The sequence below is a fragment of the Caenorhabditis briggsae genome, assembly GCF_000004555.2.
Source record: "Caenorhabditis briggsae complete genome, chrI, whole genome shotgun sequence".
In the NCBI taxonomy this organism is placed as follows: Eukaryota; Metazoa; Nematoda; class Chromadorea; order Rhabditida; family Rhabditidae; genus Caenorhabditis; species Caenorhabditis briggsae.
In genome coordinates this window covers 5,875,313-5,897,351 of record NC_013489.2, presented here as the reverse complement: position 1 = coordinate 5,897,351, position 22,039 = coordinate 5,875,313, and the positions used below count along the sequence as shown (strand labels likewise).

Sequence of the window (22,039 nt, the reverse complement as noted above, 5' to 3'; positions counted from 1 at the left end):
GTCCATGCCCCTTTNNNCTCCTCCGCAGGAGCCCTGCATTTTAATGTAAAAAAATGTAAAAAATTAATTTTTTTACACTAATGAATAGGAAAAAAATGCATTTTTTTGCATTTTTTTACTAATGAATAACCCCATGAATTCGAAGGCTATCGTTTCTAGACAAACTAACATTTTCAGACAATTTGACACTACGGAGATAGTTACCTGAATACTCATTCAGATGTCTAGCTAAAAAAATTATATAGGTTAAAGTTTGTCTGCTGAAAACCATTGTGGAGTTGTTCATGACATAAAAAAGTGTTTTTTTTAATTTTTAAAACCTGTGCTTTTTCAAATGTTATATTTTACTTTTGATTCGTTTTACATGCTAGTTCTTTTTCAACGATATAGTATTTCAGATGGACCTGGTATATGGATCCGAGATAAGCTTTGGGGACGGGTTTTCCATCAAACCGTCAAGAACATTATCAGTCAATACTAGTGAATCGTAACAAAAAAAAACATTGTTATAATTTCTCTTCAGATGCTCCACTTCATTCAAACATATTCGAAGCAAAACCATCAGGAGGTGTCGCCACGTTCCCGCACAGTTCACACTACGCTGATAGGGTATTCTTATGGCGTGCTGTCGGTCAAAAGCTTTACATCGAAGAACGTTCCTTGCTCTTCTCGATTGCTGATGGATCTCTCTGCATTGACTTCACTCGCACTTCCATTATTCCTGGAACCTCTATCACGATCTTCGAGGAAGGTGTTTTGTGTATTGTAGTTCCAACCGCGTCTGCCATTCATCGCTTTTATGCAAAACTTCTTTCAAAAGGACGGGATGTAGGTATTAGAAACCTGTTCTTAGAAAAATGTTCTGTTTGTAGACGTTCTCAATTCTGGCTAGAATCAAAGAAGAAGAGGATTTCCGCCGCTATCAGACTTGCCACGTTCTCACTACTCAAGGTCGTCCGATTCGAGCAAGCGTCACTCATCATCCAACCAAAAATACAGTAAGAAAATACCGAGAATATTCTTTTTCATGATCTGTGATTTAGGTCAGTTATTGCACTGCCGAAGGGCAATTGGTTGTGGTAGTTCTTGGATCATACACAGAGCCAGGAGACAAGCATGAAGAGTTCACGATCGGAGAAGTTGGACTCCTAGGCAAACTACTGGGTGGAACAGATAGACGCGTTAGTGATGCTTGTGTGATGAAGAATCTTCGTCCGGTTGGTGGAGTTTCCAAAGAGAGGAAAGTTTCTGTCCAGGCCGATATCGTATTCGCTGTAACAAGAGATGGATGGGTACAAGCATGGAACGTGGAAACAAGAAAGCAACTGGCGAGCACTATCGACTTGAACAAGTTTTTTGCTTCAGATGGCAAAAGTTTCAATTATCAGGATCCGTCCGATGATATTGATGGACCATTAGAGCAAGAGCCAGCAGAGCTGTCCTATTCTATCAAGGCTTATTCATTTGATGTGGATATGCTTTTAATTGTGGGATGTGAAGTTCGGATCGGAGGAAAAAGCGTCGGAACGAGAGTTCACATTTTGAAAATGTCAGACGATCAACTGCAGCATATGCAAATGTTTGAGACAAACATGTCAGCAGACGAGCGACTTGAGGATTTCGAGCTCATTCAAAACTATTTTCCACCGAATGAAGCAGATGAACTAGATACTACCCAAGAATTGTAAGTGTCTCTGTTCAGAGATAATAAAAAACTTAATTTTCAACTTTCCAGTGAAGACTACAACCCTCGAACTGCAGCACAATTCTCTTTGACTGCTTTGTTCAAGAGTTCGTCTGCCAAGAAAAACTACTCAATGAAGAGAGTCTCATTCGCAATCCAGTGGAAAGCTGGAAAGGTTTTCACAGAATTTGACTGGCACCCTGTACGCCAGTTCACTTCTGCAGCAACAAAGAAGGGGGAACCATTCGCAGATGACGGAAATTCGGCACCCGAACGACCTTATAATCTTTCTGCAGATTCCAATGTAGAAACTCTAGTTGACGTTATTTTCGATACGGATGTGTATTCATTCGATATCGTTCTCCGCGCTATTCAAGTTAGTTCTGTATAGCACCACATAAACTATCATGGCTATTTTAAGATTGTCTCGGAAAACTTCCGTGGAGCATTGACCCAGATACGCCACAACCATTGGGCAGAGCTGGCGAAAGTTGTGGATGCATACCTAATTTCAGTCGAATTCAATCGCAAGTTTCAACTGAAAACCGATAGAAGTATTCGATTGAGATTGAACGCTCCTCAAGAGTCTCAAACTACAGCAGTTAAAGAGTATGCATCCCTTACCGCGGACCATCTCATCATATCATTTTCAGCTTCTGGTGGGCTCTGCTTCGGGCGTGTGAAGAGCTGGACTTCGCTGCTCGCGGAACTATTGCTCTGTCTCCAATGCAACTTGCTGGTGATCTAAAGATCATGACAGTTATTCACAAGGATAGATTTACTATTCTCGGAGATAACAATATCGATTTTCTCAACATCATTAGCACTGAAAACATTCCAAAGCCAGGACATGTGGAAGAGAAGTTCAGAAAAATTCCAAACAAGCTATTCGTTGATCTGATTGATGAGGCAGCGAAGTTTGCCGATAGACGGGTCTACCTAATGGTGAATCTCGCATTAGTAACAAATTTCATTATGTTATGTATTTCCAGAACAAGGAAAGAGCAAGGCTGACAAACGCCAAACATGGTGTTACAGTAGTCGATGACGATATACTGGAAAATGCATACGATTATGATTCAGACGGAAGATTTATACAGATCAAGTCCGCGCTCGAAAATTCGATAGTCATGCTCACAACTGCTTTTGTGGAAGCATCGACTTTTGACAATGGGAAACCATTTGAAGATCCATGTGCTCATGTTTTTGGAGGAAGTTTCTCCCAGAGTCTGGTGTCTGCGAACATTCGCAAATCAGTCGAGTCTCGTGTACACTTTGCACTGACACTTCAAGCCCTACTTAACGCTATCACTGAGGTACTGTGTTTTCCACCTCCCCACTTTCTAACCAAAATCGAAAGAAATTACAGCAAAAATCTCGAGCTGGTGTTCCATCGTTTGGAGATGTGGAGGCTCTGTCTTGCGAACTGAGAGAAATAATCCGCGTATACAGAGAACTGAACGAGCAACTTGATCTGAAAATTCTAAAAAACGGAGCAAAAATGAGTATTGGTACTTGGTTGACATCAGATAACGACGGACTCGCAATGATGAAACGTGAGGGAGGTTATGGTCCGAATGGCTATGATGAGATTCGTGAAAGTGATTTCAATTGGTTCGTTGGTGTTACTACCGAATCAGCTGTTCGAGCGCTGCTCTCTTCATCCGAAATTCTCGTTCTCCCAAGAAGGCTGGTCATACTTAAGCAATACAAAGTATTACTTACGATTCTGAATTCATACATCAGCGAGACTCGCGCCCTCAAACCTGTCATCACCTTTTATCGAGGAATTGCATACTCTGGAACAGATCATCCTGTAAAGGTGTCCTAGGCTTGATTATGTTTTGGGTTAATATCATGTCTTTCAGGCACTGAATGCTTTCCAATCATGTCTGGATGCTTTCACTGAAGGAAATGTTCCTCTTCGAAAAGCAGTGTACTACCTTCTTCCAAAACGTTTCGCTGTTACGAAGGGCAAAGATCCATTAGAACAACTGACTGCGTCTGAATTCTTCTTAACTGTGGTTCGATTCCTCCAAGAACATGGGCATGCAGAAGAAGTTTGTTCAGTTTCAATGAGGGCGATTGAAAGCCTTCCAATTGAGAACGAAAGTGTGCAAGTGATTTCCAACACGCTTTTCAATCATCTGACTAATCGGAGAGAATGGTTCCAAGCTCTGAAACTGATACTGAAGACCACGCTGCGAGCCGAGACTAGAAGAGCCTCGATCTGTGAACTACTCACTTTGATGCTCGCAGTCGGAGAATGGGAGACAATTGCAACAATGAAGTTTGGAGTTCATGAGCAAATTGTGGAAGACTTTCTCAGAGATGCCGCTTGTCGTCAATCACCAGCAGACAAGAAACATTATTTCGAGCTTCTCTACGCATTCTACATGGCTAGAAAGGATTTCAGAAAAGGAGCGTGTGCCATGTATGAGTACGCACGACACATTGAAACAGCAGCTTGCATGACACCGGAACTTTTGCGCAGAAGACGTGATTGTCTTGCCGCTGTTCTGAATTTACAATCCGTTCTTAGTATCGAGCCAGAAGGTGAGACTCAGCCATTATGTTGTTCTAATGATTTTGTAGTTAATACAGATTCCGGTGCTATATACGACGACTACACTGATACAAATTTGGTATTCCCTATTCCTTCGGATGATGAGACCGAGACGGAGACAGACTCTTCTGAAGACGCTAGTAACCAGCCAGACGAAACCGTTTCTTCACATAAAAATCCACGGTCAGGTGCGACTACCACAGGCACATCATCATCTTCCGGATCGTCTCCCGAAAATTATCAGAGAAGAGCCTCACAAGGTACAAGCTGTTCCGGAAGAACGTCAGATTCTGCAATGATCAGGTCAAGAAAGCTGAATTATGCAATGGGAAGTGACACTGATATGGACACAGATGGTGAGCAGATGCCGAGACTTCCGTTGAATAAAAGGAGGAAACTATTGGTTTTGAGCGAGAAAGAGTGAGTTGTGTCAATACTTCTGAAATGGTGACATATGTTTTTAGCATTCGTGATGAGTGGGTATTGTGCTCCGCCCGTGTGGGTCTTCTCGCATCGGGCGAATTTAAAGGAGTGCCTCCTACAGATGTCGAAGACTTGTTTGCACTGTTAGTGGATACACTACACTTTGATGACGCTTTCGATATTGCGAGGTATGATTTTTATGATGAGTTCTGTTTCAAATCTCCTAATTTTCAGACAATTCCATCTGGACGCTCGTAAGCTATTTTTCACTGTCACACGCGAAGCGATTCTGATCGATGCACTCCGTGATGATCTTAATATCGAAATGGCTTCGACACATCAAGCAGGTTGGGTTCGTCTCAACAGAAGACACTGCTTATCCGTGGCCACCGCCGAAGATCACTGGGCTGTTGTTCGAGGCTTAGTTGATGCTGCTCTCGCTGAATGGCCTGGAGATTCGCGACCACTTCGAGGATCAGCAGAGGCTTTCTTGAGCTATAAAGTCGGAGTGCCATACTGGCTTCACAATGTCTATGAGGTCAGCATCAGTGAATGTTTTGAAAAACGGTTTTTATAATTTTTAGAAGAAGGATGCAAACGACTATTTGAGATGTCTTGTCGACTACGAAAGTTATGCAATCGCTCTTCAAGTTCTCGAAGATATTGTTGAACACGAGACACTACAAGTATCCCAACCAAACGCCCGCACCTGGTTGCCATACGGAGTTATCGACGAATTGATGATCAGCAGTGCCGATTATGTTCGAAAAATGAGTATGAAAACACCAGAGGATCAAGTATTGGCTGCGGATGTGGCCAACCTGAGACAGAAGGCTGATAAGAAACTCATGACATATTTCCGAAAAGTTTCCGATTTCGAGCAGGCACAAAAAATGTCGTCTCGGTTTTTCGATAAGTGATTATCCAGTTGTTTAACTTTTTTTAAATTCAATTCCCCCTCCGTTTTTCATCTCACATTTTCAACAGGTTTTTCACGATATCCTTGTGTTATATTCTATTTTCAAGTTGATGATTGTTTCATGTCTCGGTTTTAGAATAAATATGATTTCAATCAAATATGCTGAATTTTTATTTGAAAAAAAGCAGATCATTCTGTCAAAAATACTTCATCTAATACTTATGCCCGGAACATAAAAAGTTTGTGCAGATGGAGACGTTCATTTTGTCATCGGATTCTGACGACGATTGCCCACCACCACCAAAAAGAAGATCCATAGAAGGAGTACCGAAATCTTTTGACGGTGACAAGAAAATGAGGTTTCATTGGGTTCGCAGTACTATTCCAGAAACAAAGCTTCAGATTCTCATTCGACGTTACAAGAGACATCATCCTCGAAGATTCAGAAGCCCCTTGTTCCTCCAATAATATATTCACACCTTCGTTCCGTCGTGATTCTAACAAAACCTTACTGAAAACTCCAGTATCTTTACGTCGAAGATCTCGATCGATGAATTGTATGACGCCAATCGTAGACACTATTAATGAGCCACCCATAAATCAAGTTTGCTCCGCTTTTGTACAAAAAGAGATTCAATTGGATGATGATGATGACGATGAGAAAGAATCATCTACAGAGCACGCAGATGATGACCTAAATTTGAGAGCTTTGCTCAGTCCCGAGAAGAAAAAAAGGAAGGAGAAAGTTGATAAAAGAAGACCGTTTGGAGTTCAAAACTAAATATTTTACAGGTCGAAGAAGTTCAAAATGAGTTCTACGGAGTTTATTGTCTAATCAGTCGAAGCGAGCGACAGTGCTACAAAAATCGCTGTTACATCGGCTATACGGTCGACCCGAATCGCAGAATTATGCAGCACAACGGAGGGAGATTCAAAGGCGGTGCGAAGAAAACTGACAGTCGGGGACCATGGTGAGAATTGTAGGGACGCTATGGATAACCTTGTACTTCAGGGATATGGTTTGCGTTGTTCACGGCTTCCCGAACCACGTGGCAGCTCTTCGATTCGAGTGGGCTTGGCAGAATCCGGCAGTTTCGAAGTCTTTAAAAGAAAAGCAGTTGAAAAAAGAAAGAAAGGAGACGCCATTTGCTTATCAGTAATATCTATATAAACTGAGATTCCATTGTCACCTTGATATGTTTTCAGACTCCGAATCGCCTGTGAATTAATGAACAGCGAGGCATTCAGTCGATTCGCACTAACTTTTCGGTGGTTAAATACGGTAAATAACTGTTCATCGAGTAACAAGAATAGCGTATATTTAGAAAGAAGAATTGCCGTTTCCAATCAGTTGTACCCCACCAAACCATGTGAAGTTGAGATACGGCAAAGTGAAAAAGGAGATGAGTTTGGTGCCGGCCAAGTCGGCAGACTACGTGGCGATGGGAGAGTGTCGACTCTGTGGAAAGGATATTGAAAAGGTACCCGGAACCTATAGTTTTTGCACTTTTGCATCTTGATCAAGTTAACCATTCATAAGAAATCAAAAACCATTCTAACACTTTTCTTATCAGGTCACAAGGCATACTGTATCATGCCGACCGAAACGCGGTTCTCGAAAAAAAAAATACAGTAACCGAAAACACAGGTTTCGGAACGAAAACTATTGTCAATTCGAAAAAATCTTTGAGTTTTTTTTGCTGATAATAAAGCCCCGCCCGTTTTGTTTACGGTGATTTTCGCCTGAAAATTTAAAAGGGGCGGAGTCTACAGTAACCACCTTTGTTGTTTGAAAGCTCACCTGCACGATTTTTAAATCAAAATATTCCATAGACTAAAAGAAACGGACGAAACCCGAGAAACATCTAGGAAAATTAAAATATTTTTCACCGCCGTTCTTCCTCCGGGACACTGGTTTTTCTAGACTATTAAACATATATTTCAGCTCTGGGGCCTTGTCCGATGTATATCACAATCATGTCATTCCCATTTTCACTCAAAATGTCTTGCTGAACACGGACTCAAGAACAAAAATGAGTATGCTGATCAGATATATCCACTGAAATCGAATTGCCCAATTTGCGGTCACTTTTACTTGTGGGGTGATGTTGTAAGAGAACAACGACGAATCATTAAGGTAAAGTGTGGTTTCTTTTTCAGTTGCTAATCAGTTCATCTTTCAGGTCTCCACAAAATGCGCCGAAGAATTCCGAAACAAAGTGGTACGAAAGGATTTGCCTCATCGAGAGATCAGTTCGCGTCTCCGTTTGAAGAAATAATTGACTTATCTAGTTTATCTTGATTAATTTAACTGCTTCGACATTACTAGAAACATTCAACTCACCACTTATTCGCAATGAATATAAAAATTGTACAGTTTATTCGGTTTCAGTAAAGAAGTGAGGTACCCTAGGCAAGACATACGAACAAATAGAATTTTGGGTGAGATTTCAAGTGGCTGTGATAAAAGAGAACAGTTGAGGAACTTTTGAGAACCAATGGGATGGGATAAAACTGGGTGAAATTGAAGAATAATTTGATTAGTTTTCTTTATCCGCGACGAGCATTTTTGGAATATTAGCAGCAGTTGTCTTTCTTGAATAACAGTATTCTGGAGTTCTGAGATGAGACCGTGGGCGGAGCGTCGATAAGCGGGGAGAAATGTATGGACACTTTAGTGGTGGCTCGGTGATCACGGAACGAAGGGCATCGGAGAGGCACTGAGACAAAAATGCAACAGAATCCGGGCGATGACGTGTTGGGGTGTCATTACTATTCTCATCTGCGTACATATCCATGAAGTCTTCGTTGTCAAACTGCAGACGTGGAATCGGCATGTTTTCGCGAAGATGTGGGGATGGATGAGAGACACCTTCTGGACGAGGCGAAATATCGGTGTAAGCGTTGAAACGATCCAGTGATAGACGTGCCTTACGAGTTCTTTTTGCTTTTGGGGCGTTAGCCAGTTCGGATGGTGCTGGAACGAACAAAATTTCTTTGTGAAACATGGAATTTCCTCTATTACCAACTCTCGATATCGGGCTGTAACGAATAGGAGAAGCTACTCGTTTTCTGCGCTCTCCTGTTGGTCCACGAATCACTGATGTCCGATAACTCCGATCAGTTCTCAAGGAATATGGCTTCGGACGAACGGGAGTGGACATTGAAGTTCTAGTACCTTTTGGATGCAAAGTGGTTGGGACGAGTAGTTTTCTGCAATTTGAAAATTTATTTGATGCGGTCGAGAATATTTTCCATCGAAATTTTCAGACTTCTAAATTAAAAAAGCTTACAACTAAAGAAAAATCCGAAATTCTCAAAAAACAGAAAAAAATGTTTTGAGAAAATCGCCAAGGATTACGGTAAGTGTGTGCACATCGAATGCGTACAAAGCCTAATACCTTACGCGCAGAATGGGAATTAAAGAAAAAATATATAAAGAAAAAAATACATTTTACAAAAAGATGAAAAAATAGTGGAAAAAATAGCGAAGTGAGGGGAGCTCTGAAAATCGTAACATTTGAAATAATACGAAAGAGCAGAAAATTCCAAAAAATACTGATGCAGTATTATGCTTGTCTGAGAAAAAAAGGTTGAGACGCAGAGAAAAAGTGTCTGTGTCTCCACCGTTTGTGTGCTATTTAGGCTCTCCGCTTCGAAATCGCTACCGTATTCAGACTGCAAAAAATACTCTCTAACCTTTTTTTCTCACACAAGCAAAATAAACACTCTAAATAATAGAAAACGTAAAAAGCATTCAACTTTGATCTCTCATTTTCTCGGTTCCTGTATAATATATAAAAAAGTGGTCAACTAACAAAATGTTTACCATAATATCAAAAATATTTTGTCAGTTGACAAAATTTCGATCCTTCGCAAGAACTGAGATAAATTGGCTCATGTCTGAAAGTTAGCTGTGCCTTCTAATACCGTATTTCCTCTAATAAATCCCCACCTCTATTTGAAGCCCACCTCTAATAGAAGCTCATGGACTCCGATTAGAAAAAATAAAAGAATTTGAAATTCCAGAATTTCCGTAACTATGATTTTAGAACTCGACATTTTCTCAATTCCTGAATTTTCCAATGTTTTCTGGAATTTCAGAATTTCAGAATTTGAATTTTGAGGCCCTCGATTTTCAGAATTTCATAAATTCGGAATTCTGGAATTTAGAATCGCGGAATGAAAGATTCGAATTTTCCAAAACACTGAATTTCAGAATTCTGAACTTCCGAATTGTCAAGTTTCTGAGTTTTTGAATACATTTTTTTGAAAATAAATCATTGAAAACTAGAAGCCCAGCCTGAGAAAGAGATTGAAAAATAAAAGCCCATGGGCTTCTATTAGAGGAAATACGGTATATTGGCTTTCTAATAGTGTTTATGGTATTCATTATAGCACCTTGTTCTTGTTTGAAAACATGCAAACTTTTCTTGAAAATAATGTGTAATTTCATTACTTTTGAAAAAGACTGCAACTTTTGATGATTTGATATTCACCAAAAAAAATGCAGTGGGTCCACTGAAAGAAGTTTTATTGTCCGACTTGTTTGAAGAAAAATAGCAGAAAACTCGAAAAGCACTGAAAAACTAGAAAATCAATAAGAAAAAGGAATATTTTTTTTAGGTTACGGTAGGTGTCGTTGTGGGACCTTCTGAAGTTTTTCTTTTACAGATCTGATTTCTTCTTACCAGAATGATAACTAATCGCAAAAACAATCTAACGGAGAATACCGAAATTCAAAAAAGAGTCCTCCAAGCTTGTCCATCTCATTTCATTCCCCTTCCCACCCGCTTCTCCACCACACCTCTTCTCTTCATTCCGTGGCTCCGCCCACTTGCCAGAGACGGCTGACTAACCAAAGCCCGCCCGGCGACTGCGAATACTTGACGGTTATCTGTTGTAAGTTTCGTGGATATTCTCGGAAATGAAGAGGACCACGAACGACCAACAAGGTTCTTTCCAAACCGACTACTTCCTTACCCAACTTTCGAATTTCACCGAAGCGAAATTCTCACTTTTCGAGCATGCGCCAGCTAATGAGAGGAGGGATCGATTCAGAAATCACATCGAGAGAGATGAAATGCCTTTGGTAAGATTTTTAAAAAATTTTATTTTCTGAGTTTTTGAATTCTATAGTTTGGGTTGTTCTGTATTTTGTTTCCATCAATTTCTAATATAGTTTCTAAAAATCATTTAACACTGTAGTTTCAATTCCTGAAGTAGCTATTTAATTGACTCCCAGAAATAACATGATTGTTTAAATAACAAGTTGTTAAAGACAGTAATCTCATATTTAAAATACACTAATCAAACAGTAGTTCCTCTTATAATGACATATTACTGATAACATCATTTTCATTATTTTTTAACGGAATTACAGATTCCTTCCTTAACACTTTCTGTGTTCCAGCTTTTCATAGCAGTAGTAATAGACCTGCTGGCTCTCTGGGCGACACTCTGATAATTTCTTCCGCTCCTTATCATTGTATTTCCTTCCCAGTTTCCACACATTGACGTCGTTTTTAGAAAAGAGAGTAATCAGATTGAAAACTAGGTGAAGAAATGGGGGAGAGAATGACACGGTTAGATGTCATCTCTTGGCGACAAGGACATAGAGATCCGTTGTAGATTACGATACATTAATGTTTTATATGTATTCCAGACATTCTGCAAGATGGGAATCAACATTCCGGTCAAGTTAGAATGGTGTCAAACGATTGGAAATGAGGTAAGAATTGGAGAAGAAAAACAAGTGATATCAAATAGAGATCTGTTTCTTTTCTTTCGTATGTTTTCTGCATTGAAGGTGGTATACGGGGAAATGTTTAGTATTTTATTTTGTGCAAAAAACCATGCAGATTTCTATAAAAAAAAGAAGAAACTCAAAAAATTCTTTATTAGGAGGAAAACGCATTGAAAAAAGATTTTGTTTTGAAGTTGGTCCTTATGGACGAGCATGAGTTTTCTAGTCCCCGCGGCCGCGGCTTTCGAATTTTTTTTCTTGATTTTCGGTTTTCGAAAATATGTTTTCGTTTTTTTCCCTCTAATAGAGTGCCACCCCTACTGTGTCTTCAAATATATCGGTTTCTAAAACAAACATTTTTTAGTTCGAAACTTTTTCGTGTTTCTAATAGGAACCAGAATACCTTCCACACTCTGATAGAACGCGACTCTTAACTTTAAACTATGACCCAATTTATCTCATTCCCTGTAGTAGGTATCAAAACGTTGACGACAGACAAAATATTTTTAATATTATGATAGACATTTTTACAGTTGATAACTTTTTGATATCTTTTACAGCAACCGAGATAATTGACTTCAATGTTGACGGTTTGGGGGCGTTCTACATATTAGAGTGTTTACGGTAATTGAGCAAGTACAGGAGCAACGTTCTATTAGAGGAACAATATTACCATGTGCGCTTTAAAAAATTGCATAAGTTTTTTCCAGATCAACTTTCGATCCCGCCCATTTTTATTCAACGGAATTTGGGTGAAAGTGTTTGGAACGATGAATTCCGAATCATTGGATGGACGCGTCCGATTTGAAAGATTTCAACGTGAGAAGAGTGTGCATCATCGTGTGCTAACAGAAACGAAAGTCAAGTTTCCAGAAGTGGAAGAGGAACCCATCGGACTCACCGATGCCGAAATCGCAGCACTTCGGAGGGATGGATTGAATATTTGATTGTTTTTTGTGAACACTGTATATTATGTGTACTGTACTCTGTGTTAATATATGTTACGGGTTGATGTCGAAAACTACTAATAATAATATGAATGAAAATGAACTAATTTATTCTTGATTTTTGAGATTGTGTTAAGTCGGGTGGAGGTGTGAATCCAGGGTGGCGCACAATTATTCGAGTTGAAAAAAATGTAACTTGAAATTTGGTCAATTTACTGATTAATTATTTGAATTTTTGCAATCCAAATTTGAACCTAGTAAAACGCTTTATTCGAATTTTATGCTTGTACAAACTTTAGTCCGGGTAATTATGCACCACTCTGTACAAACAAAAATGTCCGGTCGGACAAAAACGATAACATAAATATTTTTCCTTCCTCATGTTTGTTTCAAAACTACATATTTCCTATTTATGACGTCCTCCTACGGTTCTCGATTATCAGTGATAGGAGTAGTTTTTTTAATGGATGATTCAAAAAAAAAATAGAATGATTCATGCAAAAAATATTTTAACTTCTGATTTTTTGATTTCTCTTATCATACAGTTAACACTCTATTACCCCCTAAATTTCAACTCTGAGCCGAAGTATCTCGATTCCTGGGAAAGGTATCAAAAAGTCGTAAAATGTTTTGATTTTATGATAACAAAGATGTAGAAGGCCACCCAAGCCGCCAACTTTGAATCTATATATCTCATTTCCTGTGAGAGTTATCAAAAAGTGGTAAACGGATAAAATGTTTAACATAAAGTCAGAAAAAAAACTTTATCAGTTTACAACTTTTTGATATTTGTCACAGTAAATGAGATATATGGTCTCAAAGTCAATGGCTTGCGAGGCATTCTATTGGAGCGTTTACGGTACATATCAAAAGGGATTACTGTAGACGGATAGAACATTTTCAAGTTTTTGAGCTTCATTTTTGTAATTGACAACTTTTTCGTAAAAATTCATCCAAATGAGGTATACCGTTTGAAAGCAACCACGTGTCAAAACTTTCAGAAATAGCACTGAATCCAAAGACACTTTCAAGAAATTAATCTCATATGGATGAAATTTTACTACAAAGTGGACAACTACAAAATTAAAGCTCTATTTTTGTTTAGAAAACCTGAGAGTTTTCAGCCGCGTTCAACAATGTCTACTATGTTTTGTAGGCATTCAAAGTTGGCTATTTTCTTTTTGGCCGGTATAATACTAACTAACTAAAACCAAAGTAAAAACTTTTTCTGACTCCCATCCTTGGAACTTGCAAACTCTTCAGTCAGTACTTGAGCTTAGTTTGCTTATTTCTTCTTCCGATTATTCCCGATTTCATTAACATTCTCTCACCTCTGCTCTATAGAGCATATCTGTTTTGTAGTTGTTGTGATCTCTTGGAAGAGTTGCCCCTCTCTCCCTCTTTGTTTCAAATAAAGTTGTAACATTTATGTGTTAATGTGGGTCCACACCAACTTGTTACACTTAGAAGACTTATGTCCTCCACCCGAAACTTTTGAACAGAAAGAAGAACATATGAATAAAATTAAAGGGCACTCTCCTTCGAAGGGGGAGGTTGTAAAATGATTGAACAACTCGCGCATCTTTTGACTTCCGGCCGACAAAGGATGGAATCAAAAAGACATAAAACAAAGATGTCATTAGATGCTTTTTTTGTTTATCGAAAGGTTAGAGTCAGAGAATTAAAGGGAAAATGAGGTAGATTCGGAAGTTTTGGAGCTAAAAACATGTGCCGTAAAGAATATTAGGCCACCCAAACTGCTTACTTTGAGCTCATATATGTCGGTTCCTGTGAAAAATATCAAAAAATGGTAAACTGACAAAATGTTTATCTTGATATCAAAAGTACTTTTTAGTTGACAACAGTCTAATTTCTTTTACAAGAACCCAGATATACTGGCTCAAAATAAGCGGTTTGGGTGGCACTCTTTTAGAATGTTTGCGGTACATCCGAGTGACTTCGCTTGTAGTTATGCGAACTAATTGATCTGAAGTGTCTTGCAAGAAATACGCTATTCTACAGTAATTTTGTTGAATTGAAGACTAGTGCATTTATCTTTTGGAACTAAACCTACAGTAGTCTTCCCAACTAGATTGAAGTTAATAACTACAACACTCTGCAAGTTAGATATTAGTCTGGTACGAAAACGGAACTGTTGAAGAAAAGGTCCCATAAGGACAACTACTGTAACCTCAAAATGTTCTCATTTTCTGAGTTTTTTCTAAAATTTTCAGTCAATTTTAAAGGTAACAAAAAACTCGACGAAGGGAAACTTGAACATTTTTAGGCTACGGTAGTTGTGGGACCTTTGGCAACGACCACCGGCGTTTCTCTTCCACAGCTTCGATTGTTTGTACCAGAACTATATCATGAACCGATTTGCTTTAATTTGCTTTAACCCATGAGCATATTTGCCTGGTATTCTGGCGGTTATGTAGACAGTTGCGCTCCGAAATGTGACAGACCAATTCAATATTGCTTCGACCGGAAAGTTTATGGAAAGTGCCAATTATCTGGGTGCAAAAGATTGTCAATGGTCAAATGCGCCAAGAACATTGTGCCAATATTGTGCCAAAAACATATGTTTTCAGCAGTTTGTCATCGAATGCCACCGATGTGTTTAGAATCCTCAACTGTTTTTTTTTCAATAAAAAAAACAAAAAAAAATTGAAAAATCTTCGATGAACCCATGAGCATATTTGTGAATTTCTTCAAAAATTAAATGTCTGTTTTTATTCTGGAAAATGCCTATACATAACGAGGAACTCCCGAAAAACATGTTTAGATTGCGTAAATTTTATTCCAGAGCCAGTTATGACAGCTTAAAATAAAACAAAAAAAAATTGTGCAAAATTTTTGGGATAGGGAGTATCGAACCTACAACCTTCCTCCTCTGAACTTGCCATTTTACCACTTTACCACACTGCTGATTGAAATCTATTGTTTTAAAAGAATTTCACGAGAAATTGCTTAATCATAGGGAAACTTTTCTAGGTCATAACTCAACTCACGTGAGCATTTTGCTGATTTTTTAAACAGATTTGGAATCCTCATAAGCTCTTCTATCTGCTCCCAAAATTTCAAAAAAAGTTAAAACTGCTCCCTCAAGTAACTCCCTTGTAAGAATACAATATTCTTTTAGCAACAGTAACTACTCCTTCAAAACTACAGTAACCCTCCAAACCAACAAAAACAGTAGTTCTACATGTCTGAAAACACAAACTACAAAAGTTGCAGTTTGCTTAAAACTGTTGTAGTAAAATTGAAATTTTATCACATTTCTCAACTTATTTTTTCAAGAAAACCAGAATCGTATTAATAGACAAGAAAGATTAATAAACACAATTTATTCAAATGTATCTAACACCATATGGAGTTGTAATGGCAGTTCCATAATACATTGGCTGAGCGACGACTGATGTTGCAACGACTGGAGCAGCTACAACTGGAGCAACAACCGGAGAGGCAACGACCATTGGAGTAGTTGCAACCATTGGAGTCACAACTGGAACTACTGATGGCACGTATGGCTGAAAATGTTCATTTTGGACTTTATTTGAACTTTCAAATTACTTGATAAACATTTCCGCCCCACATGATGAGTAGAATGGTGAAGATAGAGAGTTGTTAGTAGGGAACGAAGGTGTTAGTAGTAAAGTGGATACTGAATTCATAGAAAACTTCATAAGACAGATTGACTTCTTTTTGAGATAAAAATCGGAAAAATTGTGGAAACGGTTGGCACGTTGAACATTTTTTGGGGTTATGCACGTAATGCAATTGAAATGACCTAGATTGGGCTAATTTTACTTCCCTTAAGATTCGAGTCTAGACACACAAAACTAAAGGCTTCCAGCGTTATTGTGAAAAGTTCCGGCTTTTTCGGGTTACTGTAGCACCGAATGTACGCAAACACCGAATAATTAAACAAATTTTCCGGTTTTCTTTTAAGCATTACTAGCCGAAAACCTATTTGAATCAACTATTTTAGCTGAAAATTGTCGATATTAGTTGTTTGAAAATCTACTCGTTAGAACTTCTGGGTTTGAAAACTTCAGAGATTTACATTTCTCGTGCTTCACAACTTTTTGTGCAATCTCTTGCATAATATATAGTTTGTGTAGACTCCACTGTACTTTTGTGTCCCTTATTTTTTAAATCAATTTCAGTGGTAATTTTGATATTTTTGAGATACATTTTCTTTTACTTTTCAACCAGTGATAGGCAAACCAAGAAGACAAGTACTAAATGCATTCTCGAAACTCCCAAACTGGACCATTTTTCACTAAAATAGTAAAAAGGTTCCGAATTTAGATTCTGAATTTTTTGACTTCGATAGTCTATTTTTTGAATTTTTTTACTTCGATAGTCTGGCCGGAATTGTAGACATCTTCCAAACTTGAAAAATGAACTATTTAGCTGGGACCTTGATCATTATCTTGTATAAAAAAAACTACCAGATAATTTTTTAACGTCCTGATTGTAGAAGTTTGTATTGCTAATTAATATTTTCACCATTCTAATAATCCCACGGTACCGAAAATTTTTAGTAACTGGAAGTTCTTTTGTAGTACTACTTTGAACCCAAAACTTACTTCCTAGATCATATTCTTTTTTAAAAAAATCCATCCTAACGCACGTCCCCTATTACCATCATCCTAGAGTCAGACATTTCTTCTGGGGGCAGTCTGACGATGAAATCTGTCAACGTCACGTCATCTGACTACATTCATATGTAGTTTGATGAGTCAGTCTATTGTTCTAGCACCGTAAACGTTCCCCAGTACCGACAGGACCATCTTACGTCATCCATCTTGCAACGTGTCACATCGTTTGTGTATTATTCAAAGTAGTATGTGAAAAGTGGACACTGGTGCACCGTTTTGCCAAAAACCACCTTTTGAATGGTTTTCAGGTTTTTCAGGGTATTTTTCTTGGATATTCCTACTTTACTGTCAAAGTTTGTTACATATGTCTATTGTCGAATTAAACAAACCGGGACCTGGAAAATTTCGCGGGCGGCTTCCCTGTCGATTTTCGAGGCCTTGACCAAAAATCACTACAGTAGTAAACGAAACTTATTTCTGTGAATTTAGTGAGATTTTCTGGACAAAATTTAGATTTCTTGGTATGAAAATGATCGCTAGCATTTTTAGAATCTGATTCTCATCGAAAAAGCAAACTTTATTGCGAAAATAGCTTGAACGAGGCGAAAGTCTGAAATATGACATTTTTGCCGCGCTTTTTCGTAGACCAAAAGAAGCGAAAGTTTTCAAAATCTCAGGTTTCACTTTTTTAATCCGACAATATGCACAATACCTCTTGGCATCGTGCGATTGTGTAAACCAAAATAGTCAGTAAAACCAAAATGGTTAAAGAGTAAGACACCTTCCGGAATTCAGGTCTTTTTCCACTTTTTACAAAGTTGCTCTATGTTGACTGGATCTCGATTTCCAAAAAGAACTGTTATTATAAAATAGTGGATTCCTGTCTACCACAATTTCGTTCAAAAACTGGGACTTCATTCACAGTGAACGAACGGTCCGTCGACAATCCGTCAACAGCCCCCTAGCAAGGCGACGACTAAACGGCCTTACTTTCGATATGACACGTTGCAAGAGAGATGACGTTACGATCAGATTTATTTTAAAGCAGATGCCCAGACATACTAAGTCATGCTTTCCGTTAGCACAGCCACAGCCGGCGAAATCACTTTGATTAGGGTACTTGGGATTGGTATGATACGCGGCCTAGCGACCCTAGTGGTTTCTGGGTTGCTGAGTGTTTTTCGAAAGAACGGACTTCTTAGTCCACGGCAACCTACCCACGGCCTAGCAGTAAGTCAGCCGGCCGCGAGTTGCATAGTTTTGGTTTCTTCAGGAACAGCCAATTATATATGTGGATTAGGTATTTGTTTGGGACAGATAGGTGTTTCTACTAATACAAAAAACTATCTTATCCTATCGAAATGCACATTTTAGGAATCAGGACCTAATCTCATTTTGAGATCTCTCATTTATTATCTGACTACAGTATTTAGGTGACAGCTACGGAAAATTAACCAGGAGGCATTATAGAATATCGCAATGCTACTCGGATGTCAATATGGAGAATACGGACCCGTTTTTGGTCCGTTCGCGGTTGTAAACTAGAAAGTTGGTAATCTTATTGATTTCTGAAAGAAAACACGGTTTCATCCAAAATTTGTATCAAACAACTGAGATTAAGATTTTTTCAAATTTTAGTGATACAGAATAAAAATGAAGTATGATAGACTAAGTAAGACACAATATAGCACATTCCCATTCTCACCCTCTCTGATTCCCATCTCCCTTCTGGGAACCGTCTGACATCCACCTACAGATCTGTATGTAGTCTGGTACGTCTCCTTTTATTGCTCTTGTACCGCTCTAAGCGTTCCCATAAACTGACCAGAGCCCCCTCTTACATCATCCATCATTTTCAGAATGACACGTCATGTCTTACGTCATCATGCGCAGAATCACACTACGCGCGGAGTTCCATTCTCACCTCTACCATCTGCTATGTTGTGACGTGGCCGGAGGAGACCAGACACCCCTGCACAACTAACGTCTTCCGATTACTCTTGAATGCATAGAAGACCTATGGGCACGTTGTACAGTTTTAGCTGGCGCTTGGGATGATGGATTCGCTTACAACAAGTAGACTATCTTATCTAGATTTCTTGGTGCATTGAGTTCTTGCACAATCATTACGCAAATAACCGAACAAGATGAAGGAAAAGAGACTGAAAAGTGTGCGGTAAAAGACAAAGAGCAGCGAGATGAATGATGTGAAAGGGATGTTGCGTTGCATTTAAAGTTAATTGTGATAGATTAGAAGTGTGACTGGGAAGACGGAAACATTATATATCTTTGTCGGAGTTATGTATCACTGAATGTAAGAAAACGAACGAAATTTCGAATTCTAGAATTGTTTTTTGAAAATTGCAATAGAAGAGAGCATCACCTCCAATGTGTGTTTTTCGAAAGACACTTTTTGAAAACGGTTTTTTTCGAACTTTCGTTTACATAAAAAACAGACCAGACGATTAACAGTTCATTTCTAGGCTATAAAACTTGGTGGCCTAGAAAGCTCTACTTGCGAAAATTAGGCCACCATGGTAAATGTCCTAGGAAACATATCAGGTGCATGTTAGTCTAATTCTGAACTACGAACTACGGTGGCCTAGGAAATTCATGTTGAGAAAGATAATCCTCACAAGAAACCGGAGTGTGTGATTTTCGACATTGATCGAAAAATCGTTCGAATTTTTTTCGAAAATTTTTTGAACGATTTTCCCCTATACCTCCAATCATCACTGACTTAGAAAAAAAGGTTATAAACCCAAATCTCGACGAAGTTGAGAAACAGAAAAAAGAATATAGTAAAATCGATTGAAAACATAACATGTATGGCTAGTTTGCAACTTTTCCAGATTGTCCGTCACGGAGTATGTATATTTTTTTTCCTCTTTCGGCTGCCAACTAGCAGTTATTCGCAAGTTTGCTCCTTTTCTGCCGTCAATGTGAAATTGCACTTTTCAAAATCCACAAAGTTCAAATGATTTAGCAAATCGCGAAAGCTTTTTTTTAAATTCCGTATATTGATTGTTTCTATCAGAGATGCCAGGAATTCCGACTTCCGATTTCCGATTTCGAAAATTTACTTCCGACTTCCTACTAGCGATTTCCAAAAAACAGCCTTTACATTGAGCCAATGTATCTTGATTCCTGTAAAAGATAACAAAAAGTGGTCAACGGATAAAGTTTTTTTCTGACTTTATGATAAGCATTTTATCCGTTTACCACTTTTTGATAACTCTCACAGGAAATGAGATATATAGATTCAAAGTTGGCGGCTTGGGTGGCCTTCTACATCTTTGTTTGGGGTGTGCTGAATCTTAACCAAATTATTGTTTCTTTCATTGGAAAACTGTCAATCATCGTTATGTTCTATAACTATCGTAAATCCATTATAATGACGTTTCTTGCCACTCATCTGTCTATAACCCTTCATATCCCACAGGAAACCATGTTGTTACCAGGCACCTCCTATTATATATCCTCTCTCTCTCCCGTTCTTGTTGCTCCCCTGTATGTACCCATTCCCCATTCGATTTGGCCCCGCCCCATGAGAGGGACCTTCAGACTCCGCCCTCTATCTCGTTTTCGTATCTCTGTAGACATTAGGATCCACTCATTAATTACTTCCAACTTGTTCTCTACCTTTTTCCTTCAATCGTTTTCTAACTCTTCTTTTCTTCCTCTCCTCACAATTATTATTTCGCTTTTTTCAGTTCAAACTCCCCATCCCAACGCCATGCAGTTCCCAACCACCCCAGTCAAGCGACCATCAGTCTCCAAGACTGTTGTGGTGGCAGGGGATTCGGTCGTTATGAGACCAGCTGGTGGAGTTGGTGCAAGACGGATCAGTGCACCGATCCGAGATGTTCCATCGGAAAGAATAGGTAATTTCATTTTTTGAACATAAATACCGTAATCTGTTATAGAAAAGCTTCCTGGCTTTTTACTTTGAGTCAATTTTTCTCGGTCCCTGTCAGAGATATGAAAAAGTTGCCAAACTATAAATTGTGTATCGTAATATCAAGAACATGTTGTTAGTTGATTTTATTTTGATATACCGTAAACACTCTAAAAGAACTCCACCCAAATAGTTAAATTTGAGCACATGTATCTCATTTTCTGTGAGAGATATCAAAAAGTGGTCAACTGATAAAATGTTGCTGATATCATGATAAACATTTTGTTAGTTGACAACGTTTTGATATCTTTCAAAAGAAGTGAGATATATAGGCTCAAAGTGGACGGTCCGGGTGGCGTTCTATTAGAGTGTTTACGGTATTTTACAGAAATCTAGATAATTGAGCTTAAACTTGACACCCTTTTACAGGGTTTACGGTGTTTTTGTCCTTATACCCTTTTTCAAAATTATTTTATTGTTGTCTTTTTTCAGCTCCGGATCAAGTGGTTGACGCTCCAAGAGCGTGGCGATCGCGCCGACTCTCTCCAGAGTTGGATGCGTTCATCATGTCCCCACCAACCGTCGTCGCCGCAGCCGCCGCCGCACCAACAAAGGATAAGGAGAAGAAGAAGACCGTCGAGACGCCACGCCGCCGATCCACCCAGCTCGTCAGCCAGCCGAAGACGCCCAAAACCCCAGTGAGGCCAGCGATGTTGAAAAGAGCCAAGAGCTTCGGAAGCTTGGCTCCTCTCAGACCACATCGAGTGGAAACTCGTAAGGTTCTGAGAGACATCACCACCGTCCGTCGTCCAGTTCTTCCTTTCTAAAATCTAATTTTTATCTTTCCTTTCCGTTGATTTGCCCCTGTGATACATATCTCTTATATGACTCGGGTTGCTTGTAATGTAATTGTATAATTTGTAACTTCTTTTGTGGAATCTCTGAAATGTAACAGATGTTGTTCTTATTCTTAAATATTTATTTCTATATGCTTTGCAACCAATAATGAACTTTTATTGAAAGCTTCAAGCCTCCTCAAATGTTCAAATTGGTCAGTCTTCCGTATCGAATACATCTCCTTTTTCGAGAATAAAAAAGATAATATCGGTCAGATGGAACAATTGTCTACTGTGAAAAGACCTGTATTAAGACGCATTTTTATTGAAAAATCAGAATTGGAAAAAATGTGAATACACTTTTCTGAACCTTCTTTGTATCGTCACCTCGTGACTGAAAAGATTTCCAGACC

At 38.7% G+C, this 22,039-nt stretch overlaps 6 protein-coding genes across 6 annotated transcripts; 4 read left to right on the top strand and 2 right to left on the bottom strand.

The window, feature by feature from the left end:
• Positions 1-398: 398 nt before the first annotated feature.
• On the top strand, positions 399-5,593 carry Cbr-npp-6 (the record flags this gene model as incomplete). Its single annotated transcript, XM_045235832.1, has 13 exons — positions 399-480; positions 524-828; positions 873-998; positions 1,044-1,684; positions 1,736-2,069; positions 2,106-2,293; positions 2,338-2,629; positions 2,677-3,000; positions 3,054-3,506; positions 3,553-4,670; positions 4,715-4,861; positions 4,908-5,211; positions 5,258-5,593. 13 exons carry the CDS (start codon positions 399-401, stop codon positions 5,591-5,593), a joined length of 4,650 nt encoding a protein of 1,549 aa, XP_045091150.1.
• Positions 5,594-5,841: 248 nt separating this feature from the next.
• On the top strand, positions 5,842-7,871 carry Cbr-slx-1 (the record flags this gene model as incomplete). Its single annotated transcript, XM_045235827.1, has 8 exons — positions 5,842-5,951; positions 5,995-6,361; positions 6,385-6,563; positions 6,605-6,748; positions 6,799-6,874; positions 6,918-7,073; positions 7,538-7,729; positions 7,776-7,871. 8 exons carry the CDS (start codon positions 5,842-5,844, stop codon positions 7,869-7,871), a joined length of 1,320 nt encoding a protein of 439 aa, XP_045091149.1.
• A 261-nt stretch (positions 7,872-8,132) lies between these two features.
• Positions 8,133-8,756, bottom strand: CBG26571 (the record flags this gene model as incomplete). The annotated part of the gene is made up of 2 exons (XM_045235822.1): positions 8,133-8,569; positions 8,618-8,756. The coding sequence occupies 2 exons, from the start codon at positions 8,754-8,756 to the stop codon at positions 8,133-8,135; spliced, it is 576 nt and encodes a 191-aa protein (XP_045100639.1).
• A 1,763-nt stretch (positions 8,757-10,519) lies between these two features.
• Cbr-bro-1 lies at positions 10,520-12,285 on the top strand (the record flags this gene model as incomplete). Its single annotated transcript, XM_002646128.1, has 3 exons — positions 10,520-10,684; positions 11,258-11,323; positions 12,049-12,285. The coding sequence occupies 3 exons, from the start codon at positions 10,520-10,522 to the stop codon at positions 12,283-12,285; spliced, it is 468 nt and encodes a 155-aa protein (XP_002646174.1).
• A 3,350-nt stretch (positions 12,286-15,635) lies between these two features.
• CBG26570 lies at positions 15,636-15,882 on the bottom strand (the record flags this gene model as incomplete). The annotated part of the gene is made up of 2 exons (XM_045235812.1): positions 15,636-15,815; positions 15,859-15,882. 2 exons carry the CDS (start codon positions 15,880-15,882, stop codon positions 15,636-15,638), a joined length of 204 nt encoding a protein of 67 aa, XP_045100638.1.
• Positions 15,883-20,628: 4,746 nt separating this feature from the next.
• On the top strand, positions 20,629-21,617 carry CBG23737 (the record flags this gene model as incomplete). The annotated part of the gene is made up of 2 exons (XM_002646127.1): positions 20,629-20,776; positions 21,283-21,617. 2 exons carry the CDS (start codon positions 20,629-20,631, stop codon positions 21,615-21,617), a joined length of 483 nt encoding a protein of 160 aa, XP_002646173.1.
• Between the last annotated feature and the right edge of the window lie 422 nt (positions 21,618-22,039).